The sequence below is a fragment of the Gopherus flavomarginatus genome, chromosome 7, assembly GCF_025201925.1.
Source record: "Gopherus flavomarginatus isolate rGopFla2 chromosome 7, rGopFla2.mat.asm, whole genome shotgun sequence".
NCBI lineage: Eukaryota > Metazoa > Chordata > Testudines > Testudinidae > Gopherus > Gopherus flavomarginatus.
The window spans coordinates 58,300,292-58,320,287 of record NC_066623.1 but is presented as its reverse complement, the minus strand read 5'-3'; the positions used below and the strand labels follow the sequence as shown (position 1 = coordinate 58,320,287).

At 42.3% G+C, this 19,996-nt stretch overlaps 1 protein-coding gene across 7 annotated transcripts in view; it reads right to left on the bottom strand.

The window, feature by feature from the left end:
• Window positions 1-19,996, bottom strand: part of RALGPS2 (Ral GEF with PH domain and SH3 binding motif 2) — a 283,620-nt gene that overhangs the window by 134,312 nt on the left and 129,312 nt on the right. For all 7 annotated transcript variants that reach the window (XM_050963225.1, XM_050963224.1, XM_050963223.1 and 4 more), the window contains one exon: window positions 7,632-7,758. In XM_050963225.1, the coding sequence (XP_050819182.1) occupies window positions 7,632-7,758 (127 nt within the window). The remainder of the gene's footprint in view (window positions 1-7,631; window positions 7,759-19,996) is intronic.

The window sequence follows — 19,996 nt, the reverse complement described above, 5'->3', positions numbered from 1 at the left end:
TCATTAGAAAATACCTAGAGAAACTGCATTAGCTAAATTACAGTTACATTTCTAATTAAGGCAGTTATTTCACAGCTGTACTAATCTAGACTTCATTCAATATAGTCTGATTTTCTAAGAAAATTAAGTAAATTTTATTGTAATTTCCAAAAACAATGCAACAGTTTCTGAGAAAAGAGGTGAGTGAAAATTATGTTTTGCTCATGTTTAAAGTTTCCAGTGACCTTTTCTTTGAGACGCTGTGGTCTCCCCATGCTTTGGAGCAGGTATTTGAAATTCGACAGGGATGTGGCCTTTGTGTTAGGGATGTGTCTCCTTTTTGCTATTCCTGTGAAAATTCACCCAAATTTGGCAAAATTAGAAGCTTTTGAGAAAAAAAATCACTTCACACATGCTCGATAGACAGTTGCTTGATTGCAGTGAAATTCCCCAGAGTCCACCACACTGAGCATGCTCCAGCCCAAGCTGCAGGGGCCAAGCAAGATATTCCCTTCAATTGCTGCTCCAGTCTGAGATACACAACTTCAACTATGTGAATAACGTAGCTGACGTTGACGTGCTTAGATCTACTCAATGTAGTGTTTTCACTGCGGTGAGTCGACAGTTGACGCTCCCCTGTTGACTCCGCCTGCACCTCTTGCTCTGGTGGAGGACCAGAGTTGACGGGACAGCGCTCGGCAGTTAATTTTATCGCCTCTAGACTAGATGCGATAAATCCACCCCTGCCAGATTGATTGCTTTCTGTCGATCCTGTGGGTAATGTAGACAAGCCCTAAGAGGGAAAAAAGGCCAGAAGTGTGAACATGCAGAGCTATCTCAAAGAACTATGGTTACAAGTATGTAACCTTAATTTCTCCTTTGATGGACTCTACGTATTCCACTTATGGGTGGTTTGACAAGCAGTTCTAAAAATAACCTGGAGGAAGGAACAGAGCTAACTGAATAGAGACTGAGGCACCGCTCTACCAAAACAAGCACCAGCCCTTGAAGCCAAATCGAGGGCAGAATGTTTAAGGAAAAGTGTCTAAGCAACAGGGACTTGCGTAACGTGAACAAAAGACACAGCCGAAGCTCTGGTGGAATGAGAGAGTACCGTTGTAGGTACAGGAATTTCTGCTACCATGTAACATTCAATAATTCATTGTTTAAACTATCCGGAAATAGCCTGAGAATACACAGTCAGACCCATGTGATTCTTGGAATAAAATCACACAATTGTCTGATAGATGTGAAATTCAGAAACTACTTTTGGCAAAAACCTGGGATCAGCCATCAAGACATCTAATTCATTCACCTCTCTGGCTAATGTAGGTAATAACGAATGCCATCTTAACAGATAAGTAATACAGGTTCCAATTTCCTGGACTCTTTAAGCTGCTTTGACATCCTGGAGAAAGACACAGGAGCAGAGACTGGCCTCCTTAAACCTTGGATCCAACAAATGCCAAAAACTTCAAGAGCCTCAAGGTTAAGCACTTGCAATCTTTTTTGCCTCTCCTTTGAGATCTAGGCATGAAAGTCCAGCAGATGGAACACTGAGGAGAGTGGCTCTCTGCCAAGTACTTCAGGCATCTAACACAACTGTCCAAAACCAGGAAAGCAACTGGACACCATAACCCTGAACAGACCACTAACTTAACTAAGTATACTTATTACTAAACTATAGTCAACAATTACAAAGGTAGCAAGAAATCAAGAAAAAACCCAGACTGAGCGGATCAGAACAGTTCACTCCCACCTTGCACAACAGTTGGAAGGAACTGAGGTAGTAGAAGGCGCTGTACGTTCTTTCCTTCAGCATGTTCAGAGATGGTGAGGGTAGGAACACAAGGGGCCATGCAAGCACACTAATAGTGGTTTTCAAAAAAATTTTCTGGCAATACAGTTGAAGAAAATTGTTGATGCCTGCAACCCAAAGGAGCTGGGGATGAGCAGTTTGGGGATGAGGAGGGGCTCAGGGATGGAGCAGAGGGTGTGGGGGTGAAGGCTGTGCGCTAGGGCCAGGAATAAGGGGTTCAGGATATGGGAGGGGGTTCGGGGTTGGGGGGGTCAGGGCTCTAGGCTGGGGATGCAGGATCTGGGGTGTGGCAGGGGATGAGGGGTTTGGGGTGCAGAAAGGGACTGGGGTTTGAGGCACAGGATTGGGGCATGGGCTTACCTTGGGCAGCTCCGGGTCAGCAGCACAGCAGAGGTGCTAAAGCAGGCTGCCTGCCTTTCCTGGCACCGCAGACTGCGTGGTGCCCTGGAAGCGGCCAGCAGCAGGTCCAGCTCCTAGGCAGGGATGAACAAGCAGCTCTGCGTTGCTCTCGCCCGCAGGCACCTCCCCCTCCAGTTCCTATTGCCTAGCAGCCTGTGCTTGTGGCGGGAGCAGCATGCGGAGCCCCATGGCCCCCCGCACCTAGGAGCCAGACCTGCTGCTGGCCACTTCCTTAGCCAGACAACACTGCCAATGGGACTTTTAATGGCCTAGTAGGCAGTGCGGACCAGAGCAGCTGCAACCCAGTGTCTTATATTCCGTGACCCAGTACCTTACATTCTGTGACCCAGCACTAGGTCACTGTCACACCCCAATGGCCCCCTTCCTCAGGGAGTCCCCAGGGAAGGCAGATCAGCACTGCATGTGGCTAATGCTGCTGCAAGCATCGCAAAGCATTTTGGGGAGGGTCAAAGGTGTGTGAGTGGGGAATGGAAGATTCCTTTGCAGGAGTACAAGGACAGGGTAGGGGGGAGAGAAAGAAAGAAGCAGAGAACGGGTTAAGTCGGCACTTTAGCTAGCTCCGTGTAAAGATAAGACACTGGTCCAGGACCAAGGTCATGAGCTCAATGAGAAATCTACAGACGAGAAATCTACAGCTGCCCAGTTGTGAGAAGAGGAGAACTAAGTGGAGCAGAGCTGCAAGGATAGCAGCAAAAACAGAGTGAATGAGGCAGCGATGGTGAAGGCCAACAGAAGGGAAAACAAATTCTCCAGAGCTGGTGTGTTTTGGGCAGCCGAGAAGGCCACAGCAAGCCGATTGGGACTGGTACAAAGAGCACCAGGGACAGAGGGCCCTGGACAACGATACTGCCAAAGGAACCCAGGACTTAAAACCCCTCCCGAGAACTGGAGCAATTCGGAGATCACACAGCGGATCCTGGACAACATGTGCGCACAGGACAGACCTTCCGTCCACCCTTCCCCCCACACTTTTTTCCAACGCTACACCCAGCCCCAGGTAATGAGTGTGAGAGTATGAAAGTAGGTTAGGGCTTAGGGCACTAATGCTTGCTTTCTTCCTTCCTCTGAGTGACGTGGAAGCATTTCCGGCACTCTCCACTGTTATTTTATTATTTTATCAATAACGCTTAAATTCAGATGTGTGGTGTGCCTTGTCATCTCCTCCCCAAAAAGATCCTGTGGTCCCAGCCTGATCAACTGTGGGCCCAGGCAGATTGGTAACAAAAATCTGTCACATCGTGACCTGCACTTTGAAAAACACTGCTTCAACAGACACTGCTTAGAGAAGATTCTACCATTAGGGACCAAAAGGCAGTGCAGTATCCATAAAAAGGATTATGCAGAACCGCTCGAAGAACTGTGCTTTAAATATATTAGCTAGGTTCTTTGCATATTAACCTGATCCTGAATAAGTAATGTAAAATATAGTATGTTAATGTCTTATTGCAACTTTGCCTTAATAATGTTTCAAAAATTCCCCCAAAACAGTAAGTGCTGTATAATGTTACACACTAAAGAAAAAAAAAATCCTAGGTGTTTCAAATTGGGCATTCAAAATTAGTGGATACTTTTAACCTTAATCTCTGTCCCTCCACTCCCCATCTATATAATGGGGATAATATCAATTCATCTCAGAGGGATGTTATGAAAATACATTCACTGTTTGTGAAGCATTCAGATAATATAGTGATGAGCACCAAAGGAAAACCCAGGAGTAAATTAATAATTCTGTTTCCAGAGTAGAGTTTGAATAACATGCAGTAAATAAAGCATAGGGCCACACAATGAACAAGGAGAAACAATATTAAACAGTAGCTCATTCAGTGAGCATAGTTCATCCAGTGCACTGAATGAAGCAGTATCCTTTAGGAAAAAAAAAGATTATGTAATTAAAGATGGTCATACACACACACAAAGGAGCCAATTAAGGTTGCATAGGCAACCCTTACTTCTGACATTTCCTAACTTCTGAGTGCTTGACCTTGCAACCTTAATACTGTTCTTTTAATGTACATTTTTGCATGCAATACATACATGCACGCACACCCATTAAATACGTGTGTGTGTACACACACACACACACACACACACACACACACACACACACACAATTATTTCCTCAAGAGAAGACTTACAAGACTGCAAAAAATCACTTCAAGGGAAACCATAAGCAGTGCACTTGGAAGATTTGCTCAATTTACTGACTTCAATTTTTGCCTGACTAAAGGTATTTTTCTGCATATTTTCTTTCTCACAGTAACATCCTCAGTAGTATAAATTGTATTGCCTCCTCATTAGGAAAATGAAGTAGGCATGCCTACAAGAATTATACATGGAGAATATTTATCATGTTTCATACCCCAATGCAGCACGCTGTTCTATTTTCAGAGTGCCAAATCCCCAGCACAACACTTAAGATTGTTCTGTAATTTAGGACAAGAACAAAAAAACATTTTTAATGATTTTCAGATTTAGAGCAGTAATTCACACATTTTTTTTTCGTTATGATTTGCCAGACTAGTACTCGCCAGACAAATGTTTACACCTTTACTCTGAGAACCTCTTCTCCCCTCTCCCAGCTCAGCACAACTGATGTCACCTTCAGTGAAACACAAATATAAAAGACTATTTCAAGGAGTAGTACATTTTCAGCTAAGAAAACATCTTTTATTTCTAATCAGTATGACCCACTTGTTTCACTGTGAAGTCTGGCAGCACAACTATAACAAGGGCTTTGTCAGAATTTCCATTATAAACTTTTTTCAGAGAGGTTATATTTTGCGTAGAATAAAATAAACATGACTTATCCATTCTCAGTTTGCGTTGACCACTTACATTGGCCGTATAAGACATGTCTTCACTACAGAATTAACTTGGTGATTGGCATCTGGGTTTCAGCATCCAGGTTAGCTATCCCGGGTGTGAACGGTCACACTGAAAAGCCATATTTGACTTACTGGGTGCATACTGGTGCTGCACTCCCCTGTATGTCACTAGAAATTCTGGGGGAAAATCCCATGGTTCTTAGCACTGCAATAAGTGGAGATGCTCTGATTCCTTCCCAGTGAACTGTGGAAGAATGTGTCTGACCTTCTTGGCTCTCTGGGGAATTATGGGAAGGAACTAGAGGACTATCACCACGATTGATTTAGCCTGCATGCTCACTTGTGCTTTAGACTATAACCAGAGATGTACCAGCAAACCCCAGGTGAAAGCAACAAATTCAGGTTAGAGGTTTGTATGTCTGTATAAGAGACAGTTTAGGGACAACATGCAAGTAAGAGCTTAAGTTAACGCTACAGTGAAAATACATCCATATTAATTTTGGAGACAAAACTGAACTCCTTTTAAACTTCTGAGACAACACCACAGTTATCCTCTTTTTGTGTCCTTCCTAACCCCACTACCAGCAGGGTCCCTCATGACCAGTGCCAATATAACTGTGCATCTGTTAGCAGCAGGATTCTCAGACAGCATATGACAATCTGTCTAGTAAGTCTAGAAAGTTACCTTTTTAAAGCAATACCATTCTTCCAGTTCCTGGAGTGTGATATCCAAAGTTGTTTTCCAAACTAAGTTGTCATGCCACAGCAGAGCCATTAAACCAGTTAATAATTTAACAGCATTTTATATGTAATTTAACACAGAAGCAATACTCTTTCTGCACACGTTTTACATACCAAAGAACAGAAAAAACAAACAATAACCTTTAATAGATTATAGCCTACAAGTGGAAAATCAGAAACAGATTAGTGAGTTGTTTTTATTGAATATTCTTCTACTCATTTCAGTAAAAATCTATAGTTAACAACCTTTAGAGAGAATATTTTTATAAATTCTCAACAGGCCTTACTACAGGTTAAATTTTTCATTGCAGGAAGAGATTAACTGAATTGAACAGTTAAGCTTCCAAGACAGTTCCAGATTTACTAAAATTACTGTTCCAAACCATTTTCATTTGCTTTTCCAGCCATTTATTCATAAGAAGTTAAGTAACATTAGAGAAAGAACCCCAGAAAAGTGTATCTAATTCACTATTCCTCTGGAGAATTAAAATGGAAGCATACGACATTCTTGTCACTAATAACTAATACTGTACAAAGCCAGATGATAGACTAGTTTTTAAACTACAGCTGGTCCCAACAAGAAGCATTACCGACATCAACTAAACCAATTTTTCATTTCTAAGCAAAAAGGAAATACACATTAGACTTTAATAAACTGACATGTTATGTCCAAAGACTTGCTCTACAGTAGAATTTGGACAAAAAGTTGTTCATATGTCTAAAGGAAGATGTTTGCACTGGCACAAACTTGAAATAAAAGGAAGAACAATCATACAGTTTTCCAGTATTTTTCTGTTTTCCCTTGCCAATTTTGTATATATTTGTATTTTGTACACTTCAGGAGGGAACAGAAAAAATCCAAATCAGCTAGATAGAGAAAAACATCTATTTTATTTCTAAAATGTTAGATAACAAAAAGACTGTTTAAGCAAGAAGCAGAGAAGCCCAGGATATTTGGGATGCTGAAAGAAGCCTGACCTACTTGGTAAATTGTTTCTGCTTGGTCTGATATCATCTCAGACCCATAACAGATAAAAGATAATGCTAAAAAACCTTTGAATAGCTATAAATTGGAGCTTTCCAATATTCTAGAGAAACATTTTCTAATCTTGGAGGTTTGGAAGAAGTCAAATCTTAAAATTCCATTCTGATTATGTTTTATGCCCCACCTCCCAGCCCCCTGCTCAGGTTCAGTTCAGTTCTGATTGATTAATGAGATTTGTAATCACTGCAATCTCCTATGCCATATATCTGAATACCTGAAAATCTGTTATTAAAATACATTAAACATTAATCTCTCTATATAGGAGTTTATGAGCAGAGTCACTGCTAAAATCAAGCTGGAATTGCCAAAGAGGTAGAAAGTAGGTTCAATAAACTGATTCTAAGAGTGGGAATCACTGAACAAAGTATTTCCCCTTCCCCACTGTTCTTTTTGATTGAGTGAAAGTCATATGAAACCTTTCAGCAATTTCACAACACTCAAATGTTAACATTTGTACCCTGGATGGGATTCTCCCAAAGGCTGAAGCTATCTGAGTCTTAGAGTGGGGGGTCAGATGGGGGCAACGGCCGAGCCTCGCCTGGCTGTTTGCGGAGGCACATCCTCCCCTAATTGGCCCTGCATACAATTTCTGAAACCCAGTGCGGCCCTCAGGCCAAAAAGTTTGCCCGCACCTGTGCTATAAACAGAACATTTACAGTCAACCAAGTGCTTCTACATTTTTTGTAAAAACACTAAAATACTCTCAAATACAGCTTAAAAGATGGTTTTTAGTTTTTCTGCAAGTCACTGTGCAAGTACTATTGCCTTAACACTGCACATCAAACATATTAAGCTTACCTACCTAAATAAGGAATACAAGGAGTCATTTTCAAGCTGTTAATATAGTCTCTAAGTCGTTTGTAATTATCTTCTTTACTCATAACATACTCCAACTTCTCAAAGGTAGTTTTGTCTTTTCGGCTCAATAACTAGAAAAGAAAGACAAAGACAGAAGGGTTGCAGTTCATTTAGGGTTGAGATGAATTTTGCACTTAAAAAAGGATTCAACCAGTTTGCTACATATGAAAAATACTGAGTATCGTCCCAAAAATTACAGCTCTTACTCTTTGAGTATAGAATACATTTTCTCAGAATTTACAATAAAATTGGTTAGTTTATGAGTTAAAATTCATTTTTAAATGGATCCTTTAAGAAATTTAGCACCAGGTCAAATCATTTTTTTGGCCTTGAATTATCTCAATAATGGAATAATGCAGACTATTAAAACTTCTATATCAGTTAAAACTCAATGAACTCTCATGCACTGGTTACGTTTTTTTAAAGGATTAATTTTTTTTTTTTACTGTTATTCTCCATTATTTAAAGTTTCTTCTTCAGCAGGTACGCACAAATAAAGTTCTAGTACAAAGGATTCCAAGAAGATCTATCCTCTTTCAAAATGGCCACTTTCTTCCATTGCTCTCAATAGGAGTGAAGCTAAAAGTCCCCTTAGAAGAAAATGCCCATTCCTCCCAATGGGAGCGACGTGAAGTTGATTGCAGGAAATATGGCTGCCCTCACACCATAGGTCCGTAACAAAGCCCTGTTTCACAACCATGACATTTTGGTTGAGCTATTGATACTCTTATGGTTTCTTTATCTTGAAACTTCATGACCTGTAAACTGAATTTTCCCAATAAGTTTATTTTCTAGTGAAAGAAATAAGAGCATTAAAATCTAATGAAAATTTTAAAAATACACTATAATTCTTTTAAAATCAATGTACTGCCTGATGCAGACATACTACTATTCACATACATAAATTCTGTTTAGTAAGAGAAAACAGGCAATAGGGGCTTGGATCTGCTTTCTCCACAGAAAAGTACAATGGTCTGAGCACACACACACACCCACCCCTGTACCTCGATATAAGGCTGTCTTCGGGAGCCAAAAAATCTTACCGTATTATAGGTGAAACTGCATTATATTGAACTTGCTTTGATTCACCGGAGTGCACAGCCCCTCCCCCCCCGAGCACTGCTTTACTGCATTATATCCGAATGTGTGTTATATTGGGTCGTGTTATATCGAGGTAGAGGTGTGTGTGTGTGTGTATATATATGTATATATATATTTTTTTTAACTGTAAATCTATACTGTGCTCAACACAATTAACTAAAGCTTAGTTATTGTGTGTGGAATGAGATGTCAAATTAGAAAACACTGCACTCGAGAGAGAACTTTAACAGAATTACCATTGAGCAGCCACATTAAAGGTTTTATTTCATTTTTGGGCCAAAATTTAAGGAAATGTAGAAAAATGTTTAGATTGACTATTTTGGCAGGAGACTAGGTGTTCTAGTCTCACAACCAAAGTTTTAGCTATATGCAAAGATGTACAGTAATTAGTAGTTTAAAAAGTGCAATGAGAGATATCCTAGGTGTGTAGGTACATAATCTTGAGATTTTACACAGCTACTACAACCAAAATCTACCTGGGTTTCCATGACAATGATGAAACAAATCTATGAACTTCAACAAAAATATAATCGCATTTATTTTACACCTTTTGCCTTTCTTGCCTATATGTTCTGCTTACAAACTTCATTAGGGTGCAGCAAATATTACACTAGCTTTCAGAGAGATGCCACTTTTAAAGGGAGAGAACTGTCATCCAGAAAATTGTGTTCCTTGAAGTTCTGGCCCTAAGCCCATCTATGAAACAGTTGTGTGTCTTACATCTACTATGATAGGTTGCTAGGTTTGGGCTATTGCAGATTTCCAGGGAAAGATGCAGAGCTGAGGACAGCCATGAGGATAATGGCTTGCTGGGAACTCATGTGATAGTTTAAACATCTCTGCAGAGAGGAGACACTGTGGCAGAGCATAGAGGGAAAAGCAGTCTCTGAGGTAGCTGGACAATTCAGATGCCATGATCACAGCCATGTTTTCAACGTACTTCATTTTTCAAACCAGCATCATCTCCATCTTGTCCATATTTAGTTGGAGGTCCCACCATTTGCGTTAGCAGCACCTCATGCTCAAAAACACTGAAGACTTCTCTATATTTTAAATGTATTTGGCTACTGTTAGAGCTCAAAGTATTAGAAAGATGTCTGATTTTTCCACTATTATCAGGCTCCAACATTTGGGACATGAAGTTTACCTTTTAGGTTTGTCTTCTCAAAATGGGTATTTGCAGCATACATTAGTTTAGACGAATTCATGTCTTTTCACCATGTGTAAGGACCTGCGTTTCTGGTTTATAGTTTTTCTAAAGTTTCCAGGAAATGCATCAGTATTTATTTCAAAAAAATTTTAAAAAGGGTGAAAAAAATCAGTAGAAAATTTACCTGGAAAACTGTGAAGTTAATATCAGGGTTAATATTGGAGGACAGAACAACAGGGTGAAAAAAAATCAACAAATAGAAAAAAAATTGTTTATGGAACAAACTAACTGTTGGTGATTTGTGCAGTTATGCTTGATATAAGGGGCATCATCAGTGTAAATTCCAAAACTCCAGGGTAGCAAAGGCTTGCAGCAGTTTTTTCAATATTCTCACATTGCAAAATCGTCATCTTTCTTGTCTCAGAGGTGGGATACAGGGGCTAGGAGCCAAGAGAGCAGATCCTAGCTCCTGAGGGTATGGCTACACTTACAGTTGTACAGCACTGGGAGTTACAGCTGTCTTTGTACAGTTGTGTAGGGATAGTGCTGCAATGTGGCCACACTGAAAGCTACCAGCGCTGCAGTGTGGCCACATTTGCAGGGCTATTGGGAGTGCTGCATTGTGGGCAGCTATCCCAGCGTTCAAGTGGCTGCAACATGCTTTTCAAAAGAGGGGAGTGAGGGGGAATGTGAGGGAGAGAGAGTGAGTGGATTTTTGGATCTTTCAGCTCCCTGCTGCAAGTTCTAAAGACTAGAACATACACATCATCAACCTGCAATCAATTTAAAAGTTTTGAGCCCTCCCCCCACCCCTCTCTTATTCACTAAATGCAAATTATGCACTCCTAAATAGCCTTCAGACCACATAAGCAGCTGCTCAACACGGACTCCCCCCTCCCCCTCTGCCATGTGACTTCTTTCTTCAAGCAAACAGCTGTGAACCTTCCAAGGCAATTCCCCTGCCTGCCTCCGATCGCTCACTCGAGCAAACAGCAGCTGTGTTTGTTTTTTAGATAAGCAGCTCGGGGAAGCTCGGAGTTCAGCCATTCTTCCGGTTTGTTGTGAGCAGGCATTCTGGGATACCTCCTAATATCCTGGAGGCCAACAACAGCGCTTTTGGTGGCCACACTTGATGAGCAGCACTGCATCACCAGCGCTGCAATCATTACACCCCAAGCAGACCAGGTGTACAGCCAGCGCTGCAGCCAGGGAGTTGCAGCGCTGGATGTGCCTTGCAGGTGTGGACAGTTATTAAGTTGCAGCACTGTAAACCCACCACCAGCGCTGCAACTCTCCAGTGTAGCCAAGCCCTGAGACTCAGTCCCACCAGCAGCAAGGGTGCTGCCACTATCTTCCTCACCGCAACATGCCCACCTCCACTTACCTCCCTGGGGCTGCACAGGAATCAGAGTGACCTATTCCCAGCCTGGGGGCAAGAGGGTTCTCTGTCTGGCTGGTGAAGCAGACAGAGTTCTGTGCCCTGGGGTTCCTTTCCACGGAGTGTCACATCCCTGAGCTCAACTACTCACAGGTGTTATCATGGAGGTGGGGAAAAGGATGCCCAGAGGGAAGATGGTGTGCCTGACACAGTGACAGCAAGCAGGGAGTGGGGCGTGATTGTTCAGAACTGCTGTTTTTTTTTTTTAAGGAGGAGTTGTCAGGAAGAGGAGACATAAGTAATGTTGCAGGTGGAGATCCTCAGAATCTATAAGGAGAGTCCCCACTCCACAATGTTAAGGCCCCATATGTTTGAAGAAATACCAGCACACATGAAGAAAAAAATTACTTACCTTACAGTAACTTGTTCTTTGAGTGACTGTGAACATATACATTCCACTGTAGGTGATGCATCAGCAGTTCCCTTATAGGATTAAGAACTTTGGCTCATCCAAACAGAGACTGCAATACCTCATTTGCCAGAGCTCACTTCATTGTGAGAGAGATGAGTGATAGCATAAAGAGTGGAAAGTACATGCAGATGACCACATGTACAATATGCATGCATATTAGTTATTGGAACATTGCCCAGGAAAGCTGATGAGGTGGAGTAAGTTGCTATTCTTGATGGAGAAGAGACTTAAAATTTTTTTTACAATCTTTCTAAACAGACAGAAACCAAATGTGAGACGCATTGAGATGACACTGTTTGACCTTTAATTATTTCAGTATAGTTTACAAAGATTCTAGGGGGAAGACCTGAAGGATCTAGCGTGGTCCAAGTAAAATGCAATGGGCTCTATGAACATCCAAAGCATGGAGTGCTTCTTCAGCCTCAGATGAATGGAGGTTTTTTTTTGTTTGTTTGTTTTGTGTTTTTTTTTTGGGGGGGGGGGGGAGATCACCAAAAATTAATCATTTGGCTTAGATGGAAGGCTGAGGTTGCTCCAAGCAGAAACTTGGATATAGCTTAACGGATACCTTGTCCTCATGAAAGACTGTGAAAGGAGGATCATCCAAGAAAGGGTGAAGCTCTGAAACCCTCCTTGCAGAATTTATATCTAGCAAAAACACCATCTTCATCAACAACGAAGGTAATGAAGTTGTAGTCACAGGCTCTCAAACAGGGACCCTCAATTTGGAGAGAACAAGATTTAAATACCATACAGGTACAGAAGCAGACAAGGGAGGGTAAATGTTGATTAGGCCTTTCGAAAACCAAGAAATGAGGGGATGAAAGAAGATGGAAAAAACATCTACTGGTAGATATAATGCAGAAATAGAGGCTAGGTGAACTATCACAAAATTATTTGAAAGGCCTGATGATTTCAGGTGCAGAACATGTCCAGCACATGTGTAACCTCTGTGAGATGGGACAATAAACTGTGGGATTGTACCCAAATGGAAAATCTCTTCCATGTAGCTGCATACCTGGCTCTAGTGGATTCCTTTCTGATGCTCACCAAGATGGTTTGAACCTCCCAGCAGCAATTTCTTCTGAGTGTTCATGCAGTAAGGTGGAAAAATTTGAGGTTTGGATGTAGAGATTTGCCCTGGTGCTGAGTTACAAGTTCTGTGACTAGTAGCAGAGTTATCGGTGAGTGAATAGACAGTCGATGTAGATCCATGAACCAATACTAGCTTGGCCATGCTGGTTCAATAAGGATTAACAATGCTCTTTCTTGTTTCAGTTTCCTCAGTACTCTTGGAATGAGAGGAACTGAAAGAAATGCAGATGGGGGTGTCCAGACCAGAGAAGAAAACCATTTGTGATGGAACTTGGGCAGAGGCTTACCCTGGAGCAAAACCTCATGCATTTGCTGTTGAGGTTGGTCACTAGCAAGTCTATTACTAGATATCCCCAGCAGTGGACAATCTGAAGAAAGATGTCTTTCTTGATTGACCACTCATGTTTGTCTATGAAAACCCTGCTGAAGAAATCTGCTAACATGTTTCTTACTCCCAGAAGGTGAAAGGCCTTCAGGGAAACATTGTGAAGGATTCACAAATTCCATAGGAGGCCAGCCTCCTTGCACAGTTGGGAGATTCTTGCTCCTCTCTGCTTGTTCAAAAAACAAATACGGCAGTGGTGTTGTCCGTGAGAATTTGTACCATTGGTTCTCAATGGTGGGTATAAATATCTCACAGGCCTGATGAATAGCTCAGAGCTCCAACATGTTTATGTGGAAGGAAACCTCCTGAGGTGACCAAGAAGGTTGCACCTGAAATTGACTGGGATGCATCTACCAATGGCTGGGGGACCCATCCATTACCAGAGTAACAGTTGGTTCTCAGGACAGAAATGCAACTACTCTACATACATTTTGTGGATTCAGCTACCAATCCAGGTACGCAAATATGTATGTCCAGAGGATTTCTGAGTGATATACCAAATCGTGTCAGGCCTGCAGAAAGTGAAAGTGAAGTCTGCCATGCGAAGTTACATATATGTATGAGATCACGTGACCCAGGAGCTGAAGGCAAGCAGGCACTGTTCTTGTCCTGGACTTGAGGTTACGGACTGATATTGATAACAATCCCTTGGGAAATCAGCCATGGCTGTTCTGGCATCGAGGTCTACTTCTATGAGTCATGAGTTGAGTGGGTTTTTAATTGTGATTTCTGCAAATTTAGTTTCAGCCCTAAACTGAAGACCATTAGTCTGATGAGCAGAACATTGCTCTGGACCCAGTCGCTTGATAGTGCGCAAACTAGCCAATTATCCAGATAAGGAAATATTTGAATGCTCAAACAATGGAGGTAGTCTGCTACCACCAACATGCATTTGGTGAAGAACCTTAGGGATGAAGAGAAACTGAAGTAGAACACCATTTACTAGTAATGGTTGGTGCCTATAACAAATCAAAAATACTTTCTGTGGCAGGGATATATTGTGACCATCCTGAACTTGATTTTTTTTTTTGATGAAACAGTTCAACTTTGAGATGAAAGCATTTCTTCAGGACCAGAAATCACTAATAACAGAAGCCTTTCCCTCTGTGTTGGCAAGGAACTTCTTCTATTGCTCCCAATTCTAGAAGAGACCATAGTTCTTGAAGTAACACAATCTCAGGAGAGGGTTCCCTGAAAAGGGATGGGGAAGGCGGGTTGGGAAAAGGAAGGTAAGAGTTGGATAGCATATCCCTCCCTTAAAGTGCTGAGTACCCACTTGTCCAACATGATGTTTTCCCAAGCACAGTAAAACAGAGACAGGCATAATCCAAATGAAATAGATATCATCAGTATACATTTCTTGATCAAAAATCAAAATGACTGCTTCGAGGTTGCAGATGTCTGGTGGGAAGGCCTGCTACAGGCAAAGATAGCTGGTGACATCACCTACAGTGGAACATGTATGTGCACAATCACTCAAAGAAGTAGTTTTCATTATTATCTTGACCTCTTCTTCGGGACATAGCAAGGTCTCTGATGAAAAGAGGTTCTAGAGTAACACTGTGCCATAAACCGCTTCTTTTTCATAACTGGTCTATGTCCTTCTAAAGAGCAAAGCATTGCACAACTATCTTTTAGTGTGCACACAGCATTATCTTTTTTGTTTGTTTGTTTTGGTCGAAAACAGTTTAGACCCCTCAAATGATGTCTTTTATTGTATTCAGCAGCTCCTTTGTAATGTCAGAATCCTGCAACCAGGAACAACGTCACATGGAGACTTCAGTGCTCACAGAGTGCAAAATGATATCAGCCTCATCTATTGCTGCCTGAAGGAAAATCTAGTTTAAGGGCCGCCTTACAGCACAAAGCTAGAAACTGGTCCCTAAATTCCTCTAGTAATTTATCAGTAGACTTAAAAAGAGAAGAGAAATTAATAAATTATATTTTGAAGAAAGAGCCTGATAAATTGTCAACTCTCAAGAGTGACAGGAGAATAGTTTACAGCCACATAAATCCAGTTTCTTAAATTCCTTATCCTTTGGAGTGGACTGACAAAACTATTCATTAGCAGTCACTACCACCAGAGAATCAGGAATTGGAGGAATAAAAAAAAAAAAAAAATACTCAAAATCTTACTGAGGGACCTGGTATCAACTGCCCACTCGGTTGGCCACAAGGGATATAGAGGGTACAGTATGCCAAAGATTCTTTGCTGGCTGTAGTAAGGCCTCATTGATAGGAAGGGAAAGCTTCCTGAAGTAGGAGTCTGCAGTACATCAAGGAAGATATGTGTATTCTCCGGCACAGGTTCTGCCTGCACCCTTAGAGAAGCAGCTACTCTCATCATTAGATTCTGGAAAACTTCAAAATTCTCTTAGGGGTAAGGTGGAGAGGGGAGAAGAGGGGAGAAAGACACTGACTCTGGAGTAAACACTTTGTCCAGCGAAGAGGAAATATAGGGAGGAGCCTCTAAGCGTTCCTTTAGTAATTCTTCCTCCTTCATAGATTCCATCACAGAAGGTTGAGAGATGGCTGCAGGATACTGAGAAGATGCCTCTTGTACTAAGGGAGGAGTATACCTCCTCTTAGAAAGTGAATGGAGACAGGGGTCTACAATCTCTTGGAGCAGCCCAAGACTAATAGGACCATGGAGAAATAGGGCCAGGGAAGATACTGAGGTGGCTGAAAAGCCAATTAATAGGTCAGTGCTGGGTATATCTTCAGTGCACAGTGCGTCGTCGACACAAATACTGGAGCGAGCTGCAGCAGAGGAGATTAAGCAGGGAAAAACAAAGAAGAACTCTAACTGTCCATTCCCAGGGAGTAGAAGGCTCCCTGTGTAAGCATATTGATGCCGATAGTGTTGGTGATGCTGAAGTACACTGGACAGTCTGAGTAGTACACTGGCACAGCTGAGGACATCTGTCTCAATGGCTCTGATGGAATTGACGGTGTCACGTCAAATGGGACTGATGAACACTTCAATTTGTGAAGCTTCTAACCAGTACCAGAGGACTTAACAGATGCCACCTTCAAAAAGTGAATCTTAAGACGACAGTATCTCTGCTTTTCAGTTGGGGGGCGATGAAGGTACAAATAGGGCATTTGCCTCACATGGCCCTCACATAAACAAACCTAACGGCTCTTGTGCCTATTTGTGATATGGATATCAGTCCTACACATGACAGTTTAAAATCTAGGGATTTTTTCCATAATAAATCCTCCAGGTTCTAATAAAACTATAATTAATGATAGTATGCTAAATACTAAATGTATACACTAAAAGTTTTTTGAAAGCACTAGGGGAGCCCCAACTCTCACAACAGGAAAAGGAACTGAGAGGCAGGCAGTGGGCACACCCCTTGCATGCCCTGACCTAAGAACATGGGGAGGCAGGGGCACATGGACCACCTAATGGTATTGATGGCAAAAGTGTGTAATTTGTGTGCACTGGAACACAAACACCTACAGTGGAACATGTATGTGCACAATCACTCAAAGAAGTAGTTTTCATTATTATTTGAACTGTAGTAGTGCACAGGGGGTCACAACTGTGGATCAAGGTTCCATTGTGCTAGGCACTATATATAATTACAAAAAAAGCGTTCCTTCCCCTGAAGAACTGACTGTGTCCCTTCTAGGAGGGTCAATTCAAAGCGAGTCCATTAGGCATAATCTTGTTTATATTTGATGCAGCCCTATAGGCTCTTTTTGAGGAATTCGACATGTAATTTCACCCCAAAGGTTCCTGTATGTAACTTCCCTGTGATGGTGGGATACATATCAGAAGTCCTGAGATACAAGTATAACTTTCTAAAGTATTTCAGAGAAGACATCTGCAGAGACTGTGGCAACATCAGAGGTAGTGTCATAAGGAAAAGCAAAAGCCAATTTAATGGATTTTGGGTTTTGTTTTGTTTTTTTAAATCATTCCTCTCCAGTCCCTTTTTTTCACAGAATGCAGACAAGTAGGTGATAGATAAGGCTATGGTCAGACATGCGTGGTCAGTATGTTCCCTTTGTGAAGGGGTTTATATTGAGGACAATCACCTGCACCAATCTGGCCTATTGTCCTTGTAGCTGAAACAGCCAAAGTTTCTCTGCCACTGAGGTGAAAATGACCAATAAAACCTTGTAAAGGGCCATACCAGTATCATGCATGTTGGTGGCAAAGATACAGTTATGCGAACAAAGACAACAGTGGACATGACTACCTGCAGTGCAGTGAGGAAGAATTTAGAGACTCACTTTAGAGAGCTTCAGTCCTGCAACCCACTAATTCTTTCAGAATGCTTGCTCAGTCCACTTTAATTAGGATTTCCCTATGCTGATAATAGTCTTGTTGAGATGTAAAAAGAAAGAGTTGATTTTAGAAGGAGACATGTTTCGTGACAATGGGTTTGCTTACTGAACCCATTAATTTTTAAAGGGGACTCTGTTGATGACTCTTTTCCTCTCTGGATAGTGGGGAATGAGTCCACTGTTTTGTCCAGGAATCTGGAATAGGTAAGGCAGACCAATTGCATCTATGTCTCATTTTCAGGTCTCCTTGTGTAAACTGAGATGTTCAATCTGCCAATTTTAAATGGGAGTGCACAAGATCTACTTCATGCCCCATAGCTTCATTCAGGAAGAGAGGACTAGAGTCATAAGATTCAAAATGTTTCAAGAGGGAGTGGGAAAATGTCAGCTTCTTCAGCTGAAGGTTTTGGGGACTGATTATATTGCATGACCTGCTCCACAGATGACAATGCTGAGTTGGTGCTTCCTATCTTTAGAAGACTTTCCTTCCTATTTATATATTGAGAACCAGAGGGAAATGTTACTTCCAAAAGAATTTACACAAACTGGATTTCATGAGAGAAAAATATCTGAAGAGGTCTCCAGAATGCACCTCCAGGGGTTATCATGCGACTTGAATTTGCAAAGGGTGATGGACTGCGTGACTGAGCTCACCTCAGGAAAGTCTGAAGTGTTAAAAACACTTTTCCAGAAATAGGAGAAGAATCAGTTCTCCATTAAAATCAAAGATTTTTCAAAAACTGGATTACCTGAAATTTCAAAAATGGTCAGAGGAAAGGCTGAGCTGGCTTTAATTTGAGCATCCCCTGATGGAGGCCTGAGACACACCCTTGTGATATGGATGGTGATCCTGGCAGAGAGTGCAAAATGGAATAGGCAACGGGCTTGTGGTTAACCAAGTCAGACTGGGGCAACAAAAGGGAGGGAATTAAAAATAAATGGGAGGTTTGGGGATTCTCTCCCAGAACTCCTTGAAACGCCAACTGAAATTTTCTGAACTTTTGACTATTTTAAAACATTCTGAAACAAAAAATGTTATACAAAAAATAAGGACCTGCATGGTGTTTACTTGGAATTCTCAACAAGCCTAACTTGCCTGAGGCAAATTATATTCAGCTGATTACTGAAGCTTCTACCATCCTACAGGGTCATGAATAGTGTATGTTAACTGAAAAATACTACCCTTCACAATGCCTCCTGGTTTGCAGGAATACAGCAACTCTGGTAACATATAAGACAGTTACCTATTCCGTAACCGGTGTTCTTCGAGATGTGTTGCTCATGGCTATTCCACAATAGGTCTGCATGCTCACCACGTACACCGGTGCCCTAGGTTTTTCCCCTAGCAGTACCCGTATGGGGGGAGTGCCCCCTGCAACCCGTGGAGTGGCGCCTGCCTGGCACGGTATAAGGGGAACTGTGCGCTTCCTCCACCCTCAGTTCCTTCTTGCCAGACAACTTCAACAGAGGGGAAGGAGGGTGGGATGTGAAATAGACATGAGTAACATCTCGAAGAACACCAGTTATGGAAAAGGTAATGGTTTTTTCTTCTCTGAGTGATTGCTCATGTGCATTCCACAATAGGTGAGTCCAATCTGTATCTGTGGGACATGGGTACAAGTTCACAAGTTCCCAGGATGGAGGACAGCCCTGCCAAACCTAGCATCATCCCTGGTCTGGGGGACAATCTCATAGCGCGAGATAAACGTGTGAATTGAAGACCACGTGGCAGCTCTACAAATGTTCTGGATGGGGACGTGGGCCAGGAAGGCAGCCAACAAGGCCTGCACCCGAGTCAAGTGTGCCCTCACAACGGGTGGCAGGGGAACACCTGCCAGTTCATAACAGGAACGGATGCACGAAGTGATCCAACTGAACAGCCTCCATGTGGAAATCAGCCGGCCCCCCGTGTGCTCAGCCAAGGCAACTAACAGTTGCGAGGACTTTCTGAACGGCTTAGTCTACTTGAGGTAGAAAGCCGAGCCCATAGCACACTGAGTGTGTGGAGACGGCGCTCCTAACTGGACATGTGAGGCTTGGGGCAGAAGACAGATAGAAAAATGTCCTGACCCATGTGGTAGGTGGAGACCACCTTCGGGAGGAATGCGGGCTGTGGGTGGAGCTGGACCTTGTCCTTATGAAAGACCATGTACAGCGGCTCGGAGGTCAGGGCTCTTGAGACTCACCTGGCCAATATGATTGCAATGAGGAAGGCCACCTTCCACGAGAGGTGAGACCAGGATCACGTGGCCAGTGGTTAAAACGGGGGCCCCATGAGACGAGCCAACACCAGGTTTAGGTCCCACTGTGGGAGTGGGGATCTAGAATACAAAAAAGACAGACCAAACCCTTAAAGAGCTGGCCAGTCATAGCATGGGAGAAACACCGTGTGCCCTTGCACCAGCGGATGGAAGGCTGATATGGCT